Raw genomic sequence first — 14,249 nt, forward strand, 5'->3', positions numbered from 1 at the left:
CTGCTCATTTTTCAGGTTTATCTGCAGCTATGATTTACATTACTGCCACCTACTGGTTTGATGTTTAAAAATGATAATATCTATCACCTTAAAGGTCCCAAATCGATTGCATTGGAAAAATTGAAAAAGATTTAAAATCACCACAAATTTTGTTTGAATCAAATTAATTTAAATTGATTAAATAATAAATACTTATTTTAAGCACTTAATTCAAAGTATGCAGGAGTTTCCCTTCATAAGAGGCACAAAGTTACCAAACTACACATTTTATTCCTTTTTTTCCAACATGATTTGGTTGAGGATGGAAATAAAACTATTGTAAAAAAAAAAGAAAAGTATTCCGTCAGTGGAAAAACCCACTTCTTGCATAGACATAAAAATTGTTGTGCACGTTTTCGGTTAAGTTTATGGAGCATTTTATGGAGCCCTTGGAAGGTGGGGCCCCAGGCAACCATTGATTTAAAAAATGTGGGAGACCTTTGACCTCTGTGAGATTCTCCCCGTCTTTGTCTCTTCCTTTAATCAGCTTTGAGAGAACTTGTTCAAAGTGTTTACTGTTGCACTGTATCCGTCTGTACCTTATCTGTAGAGTTAATACTGTGTATCTTCTAAAAGGGGGAGGGCACTCTCTCCCTCTCTCTCTCCCTCTCTCTCTCTCCCTCTCCCTCTCCGGACGGCAGGGGGCGGAGCTGAGGAGCCTGCACTGTAACGCGATAGCTGCTCCAGTCAAAAGCACGAGCTCTTCCACATGCATCCCACACTCGCTCTCACACGCTCACGGACACGCACACACACATACACACACACACCTCAGAGTGTCTGTTGTGGAGAAGGCGCTGATTCTCAGGCTGCACGGATCCTCCACGCGTGGACCGCTCACAGAGAAGACGTGTTTTTTTTTTACGTTTAAACCCAGGAGTGCAGCACCTCTGTATTTCAACCATCTGTGACTTCTGTTTTTAGAGCAGTGACCACTTCACACCGACAGCTCCTCACACAGGGGATCCGAGCGCCGTGTGCGCAACGTTACGCAGGGACGCGCTGTTTGGAACCCGGAGCTTGACGCGCGTTGGAGCCGCTATTTAAGACTCTCCAGGAGCGCAGGAAGTCAAGGCTGAAGCCTCCACAGCTGCCGTGGAGCCGTCAGTGTCTGATCCAGGAGTTTGTCCGTTTTCTGCCTGCGCTTCTTGAATGAAATCCGGCGCCACGTCGTTTCATTGAATGGACAAATTAGATCTAAAAAACCGAGAAGTTCCTCAGTGACATGTAGCTGTTACAGCTCCCTCCTCCTGTGGGATTATCACTGAATTCATTTGGACTCTGATCCCAAAGGGGTCTGGATTTTTAATTCCCTGTTTGTCCATCCTTGACTTTCTTATCTTAAAAGAAAACAGTTGTGTGGAAACCCGAGGAAAAAAACAACTTCCAAGATGGATTTTGTGCCATCGCTGGTTGGATTTTTGTTGGCATTAATGGGTCATCTGGCGCTGAGGGTCAGAGGAGAAGAGGGTGAGTTCCAATATACTTCTCTTTTTAGATTTCAGCATAAATGTTATAAATGACAGGAGAGAGAAGCTCCGTGAGTGTAGACTAAACTTTACCTCTGCTGGAAACCACGTTATAATTAAGGTTCTCAAAAAAAAAACATTTCCAAGACCTTGTTGTCATATGTTTCTGTTTATTATGACACAGCCATTGTGTTATAACTAGATCCATGTGCCTTTCGGTCTCATGCATGGGAACAGGTTGTGCTCATAACGGCCTGAAACTAAAAAGAAACAACAGAAAACTCCGGATTAATTCCGTGTGCGCTCATATTTAAAAGTCTGAGTATTTCATCAAATATTTAAAAGCAGGGAAACGTTTATCCCGGGACCAGCTTGTGCCAGCAGCTCACTGAGGCGATCAAATTCAGAATGAAAACACATTCCTGACCCTGTTTGTGTTTTCTTTGCTTTAATTATTCATGGTTCTGCTTTAAATTCAGTCATAACCTGTCATTTCTCAAATCCACCGGTGAAGCCGTGCGTAAAACGCCGCGCCATCATTACAAGATTTGGCCACTGGACCTGTAATCATGACTGTAATAGTCATTATCTTCATCAGCCTCCGTGACCGTGGACTCTCTCCTCCATTATTCACTGTTTGCTGCAGGGTGGAGGCGGCGGGCAGCCTGATTCAGCCCCGGCGTCTCGGAGCAGGCGCACGCCCCGGCACCGTCGCGCGCTCCGAACGAATCCAAAAGCCAAGAGAGCGGCTGTCACGGAGCAGAGCGCTGCGCTTAAAATCAGCGGTTCACAAAAACAGACAATGTAGCAAAGCAATCTGCAGCTTGATTTACAGCCAAGGAGGCAGAGCCGAGGCATAAAACAGCCAGAAAGGCAGCGATAGACCTAATTAAATGTGGATTATTTACCACCAGGGAGCACAATGAACCCCATCTCATCATCTGTTCATAAATAAAACCAAGATGAATAAATGGGACGGGCACACCAGGACCCCCGAGTGCTGCCTAAGCACCTGGTATTATGCCCCTTGATCCGATCAGAGCCATATTTGACCCGCATTCCCTTTGTTGGTGAGAAAATGGACAAAAATGTTCCTTTTTAATGGGATTCTACCCCCTAACAACATAATATACTAGGAGCCCCGCTCGCGTTATCTAATGTATGTAATTGGGTGAACAATAGACAGCATAGTCATCAGCAATCATCAAAGGTTACACTTTGACTGAACCTTTAACCATCTGGATTTTTAGATCTTGGTGGAAAAGTGTTTTAATGTTTTGACATCAGTAAATCTATGGTGGGTGTTCACCGGGCAGGTGTCCGTCTACAGCCCCCGTGGGCCAAAAACAAAGACACAGTGTAAACACAGTGATGTGCAGTAAGGACCAGAGTGAGGATAACACGATGTGCATTTAAAGTGCAGTATAGTTGTGTTTTATTGTGTAGTATCCATTTATGCAGTGCAGTGTGTGTATTCAGAATCTAAATATAACTTGTATATCATCCATTTATATACACTGCATCAATTCTTTATTAGGAATTACACCTTGAGATATGCTCCCTGGTTTTCCTCCAGCTCTTAAACTCCATTAATAGAATATACAGCACAGTAAAAATGGAGTTGTGTATAGGTATTAATAAAGTGGCAGGTGTGGTCTGTGCTACTGGAGCCGACCTGCTCCAGGTTTTCATACCTTAAGTGTTCCGAGACGTTCTGCGGTGGAGCGGGATGGTCGTGTGTGTGTGTGTGATTTTGTGCAGAGCGCGCATTTGTATCAAAGTCTCAGGAAAGCGGCCTTGAATCATCAGTGCAGTCCGGCTGTTGTCAAAACGGAGCTGGACTTGAACACAATTTTAAGAAAACCAGGGACACAGGGAAATTGAACTTTCTTAATGTGTGGAGACTGAGACCCTGAAGATGTCCAAGCCTCCACACACCAAGCCTTACTTTAATATTCTATATTCAATTGACTGGGCTGTTTCAGAAACATCTATGACCTTTGCACTCTAGCCACATCATTTTCTGACCATTTCTTTGGTCAGTTTTCATAAATAGCCGTGTGAGTGTGTGCGCACGTCTGCATTTTACTGGCTGTCTGTGCTCCCCCTGATCAGAGACAGATGTGGGCCTCCTGGCATCCGTCAGGCGAGCATGAAGCTTGAATCTCCCCTTTTCTCCCCTCCTCTCTCTCACCCTGTCTATTGCCAACACACTGCACCACGGCCCTGCCTCCACGTTCCCCTCAAGAGCCACAGTCACACATAGATGCCAGAGAAAGGAAACAAAATGAAGACAGAGCAAGGAACAGGGAAGATCAGGGGAGTCAGAAGAAGAGGGGGCAACACACGTGGGGAGAAAGACGGTGGACGGGGGAGATAATAACTGCACAGAGAGGTAGAAAGATGGATGGAATCATAAGTGCGGCACATAGAGAGAGAGAGAAAGAGAGAGAGAGAGGCAGACTAGAGAAGTGAAGGAAGCTTGTTGGCAAGCAGCGGGCCATGAAAAGTGAATTGGTGAGAGCAGGGAAGAGAGTGTTCATGGAGCAGAGCGAAGGCCGTGTGAGGAAAAGGGCAACATCAAAGTGTGAGAGCAGTGGCCCTGGATGGTGAGGGGAGCAGGATTCAGTCGGGGTTTTTATGTAGTGAAGCTCCAGCGTGAGGTGACACGGCTGACGCGGGTGGAAAATCTCTGCAGGGAAGGTGGAAACAACTGAAGTATCCAGGAGCACATAGGCATGTAGCTTGGTTCAGCCAAACAGGATGATCAGTCAGTTGTTATCAGATAACTGTCCTCAGGTTTTTTGTCATGGCAGTGTGTATTATGAGGAGTAGAGGAGGAACTACGCAGTAAATTCTACTCATTAGTCCTACACCTCCGCCCAAAGATTAATGTCCACATGAGTCCAACAGAAGCTCGGACTGCTCTAATGAAATGAAGCCGTCATGACAGTTAAGCACGCTGGAGTCTCATTAGAGGACGTCCCCTCTCCAGGCCCTGACGACAGACTCCATCTGCGCTCTCGCACCCTGAGAGTTTTCCCACTAGTGTAGAGCATTTTCCCTGAAAACATAATGTTTTTGCAACAAACCGACATGAGCCCGGGGCGTCTCAGCCGGAGATGTCGGCCTGTACAAAAACCTCACACGGTCTGGGGACAAATGATCCATGAAAGATGTTTTGCGCTCGGACATTTCCACTCGTATCCCCGCTGTTCTCGGCGGGTGGTGCCTTTCACGCTGCTGCAACAGAAGAAGAAGAAGAAGAAGCTCTGCTGCGTCTCCTGGCTCTGACACTTTCACTCAGTTCTGGGTGTAATCACTGTGGTTTGACTCGCTGACTTCATACATTAATTACTCCTCACCAACAGCATTAATATCCAGGCCATTAAGCAGCTCATTTGCATGTTTATTAAGTGGGTGGTTGTGCGTCTTCATCAGATTTACATTTCTATTCACACTTCACTGTATAATTACTCTTTACTCCAAAAAAAAAAACCACACTCACATTGAGTTCATCTCCATTATCAGGACTGTCGTTAATTGGGGCCAATCATTCATTTCTAGAAAACACTGCCAACATACAGTTGCAGTGATTCATTCTGCTGTGCCACAAGAGGGCACCACGTCGATTTTAAGACACTCTTGTGCCTCTGTGTGAACCTATTTCACATTTATCAAAAACATTTTTTCCAAAGTAACATTTGGTAACTCTCCCCATGTTTCTCTTTATTTGTAACATTTTTTGTCATTTTTGTTTTACAGTGTCTACCGTTCATAAACCCCATTACTCAAACATGTTGAAAAATGAGATTTGATGAATCCTCCATGCAGATAAACGTCAGTGGTAGCTGTGTGAGGGACAGGAGTTTTTCCAGTGCTCTGTGTTTTAAACACAGATGATTAAAGGCTCTCCTCTCACTGTGTCAGTACTAGGATAATTAAATCACATTCCTCTTGTATATTTTTGAAAACCAGTGTGTTTTGTTTTTAATCCTCTTCTTGTGAAATACAGTATATACTAAATCCTCTGCCTCTTGACGATGTGCCCCCCATCCCTTAGCTCAAAACTAAGCCTGTCCCTCAGCGCACATTGTGACCCCCACACCCCTCCTCCCCCCGCTTCCCATATGCATCTAAATGCTGCAGAGTCACAAACCCAGCTCTGTTTTATTTATGGAGGTCTTGTTTTTAATTTCACCCTGAGTACGAGGGGCTGTTCCAGGGGCTTTGCGCTGAGCCCGTGCCTCTCATACCTGACTGGTATTGAACGGGCTGCTCGCTTTGTCGTTGGCTTTGAATGCTAATCGTTGACCTTGTTTTCACAGCTGATACCTCTGAGGCCGAGGCAGATTAAAAGAGAGAAATGCAAGGGGATTGAACGGAGTGGGGCTACAATAGATTTTCTCATGTGAAGGCTGATAGGATCGTTTTCTATGGTGTCATTTAAACACAAATAAAATGGCACTTATAACTGTCTGGGTGCATTATACTGTAACTTGTTACTCATTTTCAGTCCTAAGGAAAAGACACACTGCAGCGGAGGGTCTGAGCCCCTCCCCTCAAAGCAGCATTGACCCTGGCCCACCACCAGAGCATGTGTAACCATTACCTGACTGAACTGTACGTAGAGCAGAGAGCTATTAATAAGAGCCCAAAACTGAAGAATGGAAACAACTAATCCACTGTTGTTTACAGTACACAGCACTGAAGTTAAGGACCGACAACAGTCAACACAGCAGTGACTTAGCTGGAGTGGGGATGTTTTGGGTTGCAGTTCTGCTTGAATACTTTGGCAGCTGTTCTAGGACGCAGCTCTGGATGTTATGGAGTTCAAACTGCAATATTGAAAAACGACTGACTGTATATTCACGAAGCAGCGTTCGTTCACTTACTGTGAACACTTTGGGGTTTTTCTATCATTGGAACTACTTTAACTAACCTGTGATTCCAGACCCATTAGATAGGATATACTGTATATGTAAGATATGATCAACCACATTGTGGTGATGCCACACCACAATGAAAATGCGTTTTTGAAATACTCCGGCTCTTCCTGTTCTTCCATAGCTGATACACATGTCTAACAAAATTGTTTGCGTGAGAAACTGTTTTTTCTTTTTGTCAGAGCAAATGTTTCGGTGGGGGGTGTATCCAAGGCTATTTATTCACAGCCGTAAATACTGAAAACCAGATCCTGGGAAACTTTTTGTTGTTTATGGATTTGAGTCAAAGACGAGCTTTTCAAACCATGTTATAGTATTGGAATGCAAAGAGAAAGTCCACAGTAATTCCAATGTGACGGTTAACAAGCTGCAGGAACACTGAGGAGCTACTGTTTCATTTGTCACCCATTTGGTTCCAGTAAAACTGAACAGGCTGCAGTGTTGGGGGCTGTGAATCAGCAGGACTCCTGCAGCAGCCATTCTTCACAGCTCAAACTTGCTGAGGTGCAGGCTCCGCCGTTTCCTCTCTCCTCAGACAGAGTAGAGTCTCTGCGAAACGTGGCTCAGCAGTACAGGTTTGATGATGAGACAAAAGGATGCACCGGCAACGAGGAGAGGAGACATGATACTGTAGTCAGGTAGTGTTTAGGATCAGGCCCACTCTACCATTACCCCCTCCCCCCCCACCTCCGCCCCTCCGAAGGCACCACTAACCATCTGTTTACCCAATTGATCCATTGAAGCATTGATCACAGCAGAGGCAGCGGTGTGCATTTAGCTGATTAGCATGGGGGCACTTATCCTGTTAGAGAGGCAGAAGAAGAAAGGAATGGTTAGAGAGAAGAAAGGAGGACTTTTTTTTGTTTCAGTCATTATCTGTTTTTGATGTGGCCTCTAGCAGAAACCCAGTGTGGTGCGCATCTGTTGCATTTTTTGTTGGCCGATTGTTGTCTCTGAATGTGTCTTTGTTTCTAAAGTGGCTGCAGAATATGTCGTAACCCTGAGTCAGAGGAAGCCGCGCCGCATGTAATTCATGGGAAATCACGTCATAGGAAATCCAGGAAATGCACCTTTACTCTATTCTTTATGAGCGGCCTTGGTTGGTCACTGTGGGACTTTTGTTCCGCAGGCGAGGGTGTTTGTGCTGTTTACAGGTTTCCATTGTGTCTCAGTATCTCTCAATTGTTGTTGTTTTTAATTTACGTTAGCTGAAAATAGATGGTTTATGTCGCCATAGGTTCTTTACTCCGTCCATACAGAAGAAAACAACACACAATCCACTCCTGCTACTCAGGTGACTTCAAATGTGACGTCCTTATTTTGAATAATTCATTCAGGTGTAATAAGCAACGTAAATTCAGCATCAGCAGCAGCTCCTGTTTCTTCCTCCGAGTTTCTCAAAGTAATCTGTTCCAAGACATGAGCAATTCCAAAATGTGCTTTTCAATCAGACGAAGCTCTTCATTGCTGAATTTGGGCCTCATTACAGAAATCCTAAAGCGAGGGGGAGTGACTCCCGTTTCTTCACCTCTTTTCTTCCTCCTTCTGCTGCCCCCGCTCCTCACCCCCTCTCTGGGTCCAGTGTAGTGTGGAATGGGAGAGATTAAAAAAAGCTGCAGCAGAAACACCCTCGTGCTCCTGCCTGAATGGATGAGTGCTGCCCACTCTCCCCTCTCATTCCCTCACTTCGGGCGATAGCACTTTTTAATTAAGGTAGGGTGTGGGGGTAAATGATGGAGGGATTTATCAGTGCCTCTCCTCGCACTCACGTAGCTTATCCCAGAGCGTGACGCCATACTCCGATAAGGCGACTAATAGAAATGAGAGTGCAGGCCCGTGTGCGCACACACACCCACACACACACACACACGTGAGTGTAAAGAGATGCAGACATTTGCAGATTCTTGGAGATAATGAAGATAAAGACACTCACTGTTGCAGAGCTCCGTGGTTTTCAGGATGGTCTAATAAATGTGCACACAGACTCGAACACAGTCACTTCGACCGTCGCACAAGAGATGTGTGCACAAGTACTGTATTTACACACAACACACAACAATAATGATGGTTGGAAACACACGGTGGTGACAAGACGTGTTCTTTGGTAAAACAGTAGCTTTTATTGGGTTCCTGCAAGAAGACATAATTGTGACACTTGTCCTGTGTGTGTGTGTGTGTGTGTGGGGGGGGGTGTTTTGTGTGTGTGGACAGATGGGCCCCTGTAGTCGAAGAGACAGTGTAATCCATGAAGGCTGTTGGCAGCTCCTGACTGCCTTCCTGTGTTACTGTTCCATCACCACATGTTCTGTTCCCACCAACATTATTCAGTTTCATTCACAACTGTCAACCATTCCCGCTCTAACGCTGGTTCATCGGTCCTTTAGATGCATGACTTCACTCCTCTGTCACATGACTCAACAGTGAGCACAGTTTTTTTTATTGGACGCTGCCACGATCAGCCTCATGACATCATTATGTTCAGTTTCATCATCTCCTTAGTTTCAATCACAGTTCACTGAAGATACTGAGCTGAAATGAAGAGAGTGTCTGGTGTCATTTGAATAAAGTCCTTCTTTCCCCTGTCTTCTTCTGGCTGGTCTAGAATCTATCGCATTGGAATTTGTCATTTTGACGTCATGTCAAGATCAGTTTAAAAAAAAAAGAAAGTTAAAGTTAAAACACACTCCATTTGTCCCATGTAACATCGTCTGTGCTGTTGTTACACTTGTAACATGGGAAAAAACACAACGGGGCAGAAGAGCTGGTTAAAACTGGTCTGGTTTAACTTTTCTTTTTAAACGTTGTTTAAAAAGATCAATTTATAGTAAAGTGTTTCACACAGACGCACACACACACACACAGCAGTGTTTGCATATTCTGTGCTAATTGCTGTAGGCAATCCAGGCAATTAGGAAAAACTACACACATCTGTCAGTGTAATCAGTGAGTCTGCTCACGCCGCCGCACTTAGAGCAGAAATATCCTGCTGCTGCATCACTGTCACTTTTTTTATAATGATTTTTTTCCTCTCTCCAAAGCAACACAAACAACACACCTACACAAACACAAACACAAACACATCCAACTGCACAGCCCTGCGTACACACACACACACACACACACACACACAGAGTCTGACTGACAGAGGTTTCCCAGTAGGGTCAGAGTCTACAGGGAGCTGCTGGATAGCAGGCATGTCTTAATGAGGCTCGTCAGGCTCTCTGCACATCACACACACACACACACACACACATCACACACACACACACACACACACACCAGCACAGTCTCTGGTCCACCTCCTCTTGTTGCATCCTTCTCTTCGGCCGTCCATATTTCTTCTTCTTCTTCATCACCTTTCGTTCCCTCCCACTTCCTCACTTCCTGCCGCCCGTCGTGCATCATCCCCACCCACAGCCTTCTCCTCCTTCTACTGCGGACTCATTTTCCTCCGTCTTTCTCAGACCATCTATTCAGTCCTTCACCTCACTGTCTTTGACTCCTTCTCAATCCAAGAATCCTCAATCAAGACTTCCTCTGTGGTGGATTCTCTGTCATAGTCAAAGTCATAAATTCATATTTCTAGTGAGCAACTTAATGAAGGCTGTCTGGAATGCCAACATACACTCTGGGTGATTTATATTGAATTGCCTTATGGGGAGCTAGTGTTACGGTTTTATGTGAAATAGTGGTTTTTGAATTTACCACGTTCCCCTGTTTCCAATTTATGTCCTTATATATCACCTCTGCTACGAGACTGGGCTTTAAAAACACCAGATTCAAGTTTGATTTTACAATTACCACCAAATACAGCGAAGGGCAGCCATTCATGGTTTCCATTTTTGTGTCGGGAAATGTATATATTTCCTCCATCCTTCTCCTCTCCTTCTTTCTCCTCCATCCTCCTTGGAGGTCGTTGAATGAGCAGCTCAGGGGGAGGAAAAAAAAAACTGTCGAGGCTGCAGGAATCTTCCTGAACGGCTTAATCTGTGGAGTCTTTGGGCGCTGATAGCCTCCTGTGCACTATTCCCTCCGTAGGCTTTCCAACAATGAGTGTCTGTCTGCAGAGCGGCAGAAGATAAAGAGATGTGTGTCAGTATCTGTGTGTGTGAGTGTGTATGTGTGTGTGTGTGTGCGGCTGTCTGTCTGCATCTGTCAATCTTTGCCGTCCTCCATATATATCTATTTTTAGCCTTTCAGGTAGCTATTTTTTTACACCTACGTCAAGGTTTGTGATTGACAGGCCCTCTGTGTGTGCGCGTGCGTCCATGTGTGGTTTGAGCACACATGCTGGTGTGCAGTATCTGGACTGGTCCGAGCATGTATGTGAGTAAACAGTGTTTTTTCAGCGTGAAGTTTGACGTGTTTGTAATCCACACAAACGTCCACGCACCTGCGGCCAACGCCACTCTTTATATAATAAAGATAATAACTGGAACTAACTTGTAACTCATTGTGTGTGTGTGTGTGGGGGGGGGGAGGCAGAGGGGGGTGCGTCCACTTCTCCAGCTACATAGTGAGGAAACCATCTCTGCTCTATCAAATGTCAGAGAATCTTAAGTGTGGCTTTTAAGCACAATAGATGGTGGAAATGTCAGCACTTGAAGGGTCTATTACACTTTAGGCCTTTGGTGCTGTGAGTGTGTGTGTGAGTGTGTGTGTGTGTGTGTTTTCTTGTGCTCTTCTTCCTCCTCTTTTATTGATGCTTTCAAAGAAATTTGAAAGAAACAGACAGGAGCATCAACCCATTTCTGTCATGAAGTGATCCAGCTCAGACGCTGAGTGCTGAAGCCCACCATTTCTTCATGCATTGTTAATGACAGCCTCGCACAAGCCCCAGTTTGTTTCCTGATGTTTTCTCAACCTCCTTCTTCAGGATCACATGTCGCACATGTGCGTTTGTATAAAGGGGGAGACGAACCACACACACATGTGTGAGCTCGTGTTTCCGAACCAAAATAACATGACTTATTTACTTGTCTACAAGCATGCACGTCAACGTCAGAGAAACAGGCTAGGAACCGCCGCTAACATCTGTCCTGAGTTCCACAGCATGATCACATGTGAACTCTTTGATGTCGACTTTAGAGAACTAGACATCGATTCACCAGCGGTGTGAATATTCTGCTGTGTTCTACAAATGCATTATCACAGTCCATTTGCATGCTGTGACTTACTGTGTGAAGACAGTGTGTCAGAGGACATCAGCAGGGGAGGACGTCTTCCGTGTATCCTGGGGACATCCATGAGGGTCGAGCAGGTCCAGAAATATGGACACAAATAATATTCAACTGATTCCATGAAGGGTTTGGATATGAACGACGGTTGAGGTCTGAGGCTAAAGGAGTTGGAGAGTTAAAGGTTGAGAGTAAAATCACACGTTCGAGTCATGTGTCCTTGAAATTATGGAGCCAAAAGTGACGATCATTGCTGTTAGTCCCAAGCTGTCAACACAAGGTGGTCCACAAAGGACATGGGAGTGGGAGTTGCCCTGAAGTAACTCTGAATTTAGTTTACGTTCCAACCAAAAGCATCTTGAAGATCTTTGAATGTTAACTGTTCTCCTGTTGACTGGTACAAACTGGAAAGGCCTGATATTGGCCACCAGGAGCGCTTTTGGACAAGCGGTCAAAAGATGTCTAGTCATTCTGCTTCGTCATAAACTTTGTAGACATTGACCTGATGATCTGGATTCGTCGCTAAATGAACCTTCAGGGTCTTGACAAAGATCAAAAACTGAAACTTTTCCCAAAGTTCATTTTATAGATGTTTGGTTTGGAAATCAGAAGGTCTGGAATTGAACTCTACTTATGATCAGACCCGTCTCAGTGGAATTACATCTGATTCTGAGGTCCTCTATTCAGTAGTTGATCTCAAGATGTGGATATATCGACTGTGTTGCTTCTCCATTGCCAAGTTTTTTTTCAAAGAAAAAAAAATAGCATCAATTTCTACAAACAAAAACTATATTTTTCTCCCTCTGTGTTGCCGCCTCCATATTTGGCCCCAGTTCACCAGCTGCAATATTGAAAAAACGTCGGCCCTGCTTCTCCGTGAGTTTGATATTACAGTTCATTACATTTAGAGATCCCGGTGGTGCAGCAGCCACTGTACGTGCACCTACGTATGTATGAGTGTGATGTAGGTGGAGCCGTTGTCATGGGGAACACGTTTTGGCCTCCTCCGCGCCGCAAAGAACAGTAATAAACACCGACATTGCAAACATATTGCAATGTGAGAGCAATAACAGGACCATTGTTGCCTGTGTGTGCGGCGTGTGTGTGTGTGATATGCCATTCAGGGAGCGAACGGAATACACACATACATGCTTTGTATGTGCATACGAGTTCATGTGTTTAGGGCAGTTTGTGGGAGATAACTGCAGTAGCCATCAGCGCGTTAGCAGAGAAAGGGCCCTTTGTTGGCACATTAGCTGCTCATTACAGATTCGGGGTGAACCCCGAACCCCAGTAGACGGGTCGTCTGCATGTCACTTCCTGTCAGACTGTTTCTGAGCAATGCCATTGGCAGGCTATTGTTCCTGGGAGAGAGCGATAGGATCGGGGAATGTGTCCTAATGTTTGCAGATTGGCTTGCCAGAGCAACAATTACTCTTGGAGAACGCTCCCAACGGGAGCGTAGAGAGATAAGAGCCTGGGTGTGGAGGAGGGTGAAAAGGCTCTCTGAGTGTGTGTGTGTGTGTGTGTGTGTGTGCGTGGATGCTGCAGTGATCATCTTTTATTGTTTTGGTAGCTTATCCATGTGCTCCCACTCCCATTTAAAAATCCACAATGGAGAAGTTCATTTTTTTTCAATTTCCTCCTAACTGATGTCCTAAATTGCTTTCTTTGTTTTACTGTTCATTTGTTGCTCGTTACGTCTTCATACACAGGAACAGGCTAAAGCTGAGGAGAGTGTCCTCCGAGCTGCGGCGCGAAAAATCGTTGCATGTTTTTTTAATCTTTATTCTGAAGCTTAATGATCAACAATAAAATGTAAAATGAATGTGGACGCTTTAGATCAAGAGAGGCCAGTTTAATTCCAGTTACAGCTTCCACACTGACACGCTCCGTTATAGCTGGAACAGAGACTACATTTGTTTATCAGGTTTGATGATCAAAATGAGGAACATCTGCCAAGATGTTGGTCATGGACACCTGAGATTTGCAAAATTAAATGAAGACACCGTATCATCTACAGTTTAAAGATCCAGGTGAAAAGCCAAAGTTGGAAACTGCTTCTAAATATGCATGATCAGTGCATCAACGCATCAGTGAAAGGCCAATGAATGCAGAACGTGTTGTTCAGTTGCAGAAGCCAGTATCTCCAATGGTGTGATGCTGTGTCAGTATCCACTGATGAAGAGGGAAGATAAATGATGCAGAATCTCTAATGGAATATTAGAGTGACGTAACATGATGACTTAATAACTTCTGAATCATGGAATTACTTCACAAACAGCTGATTCTCATCACAAAAACCTGCTTTGTATATATATCCATTACCAAGAAGTGAATCAGCAGAAATCATATGATCCCAAAAATGAGCAACAAATAGTTTACATGTTGTTTTTTTTCTTCTAAATATACATAAACTAAACTTCTAATCACCGACTCTTCTGTCTGTCTTTCTATCACAGCATCACCGTGTGGAGGCATGCTGGATGCCAATGAGGCGGGTTACATCACCTCTCCTGGTTACCCCCTGGAGTACCCCCCACACCAGAACTGTCACTGGGTCATCACCGCACCAGAGCCCTCACAGCGCATCGTCCTCAACTTCAACCCACACTTTG

The 14,249-nt window shown here is 44.8% G+C and overlaps 1 protein-coding gene across 1 annotated transcript in view; it reads left to right on the forward strand.

The window, feature by feature from the left end:
• Positions 1-716: 716 nt before the first annotated feature.
• nrp2a (neuropilin 2a) overlaps positions 717-14,249 on the forward strand; it is a 73,675-nt gene continuing 60,142 nt past the window's right edge. The window contains exons 1-2 of the mRNA XM_008325475.3: positions 717-1,509; positions 14,094-14,249. The exon at positions 14,094-14,249 is cut by the window's right edge and continues 3 nt beyond it. Of these exons, the coding sequence (XP_008323697.1) occupies positions 1,431-1,509; positions 14,094-14,249 (235 nt within the window). The 5' untranslated portion in view covers positions 717-1,430. The remainder of the gene's footprint in view (positions 1,510-14,093) is intronic.

The sequence above is a fragment of the Cynoglossus semilaevis genome, chromosome 14 (genome assembly GCF_000523025.1).
Source record: "Cynoglossus semilaevis isolate Cse_v1.0 chromosome 14, Cse_v1.0, whole genome shotgun sequence".
NCBI lineage: Eukaryota > Metazoa > Chordata > Actinopteri > Pleuronectiformes > Cynoglossidae > Cynoglossus > Cynoglossus semilaevis.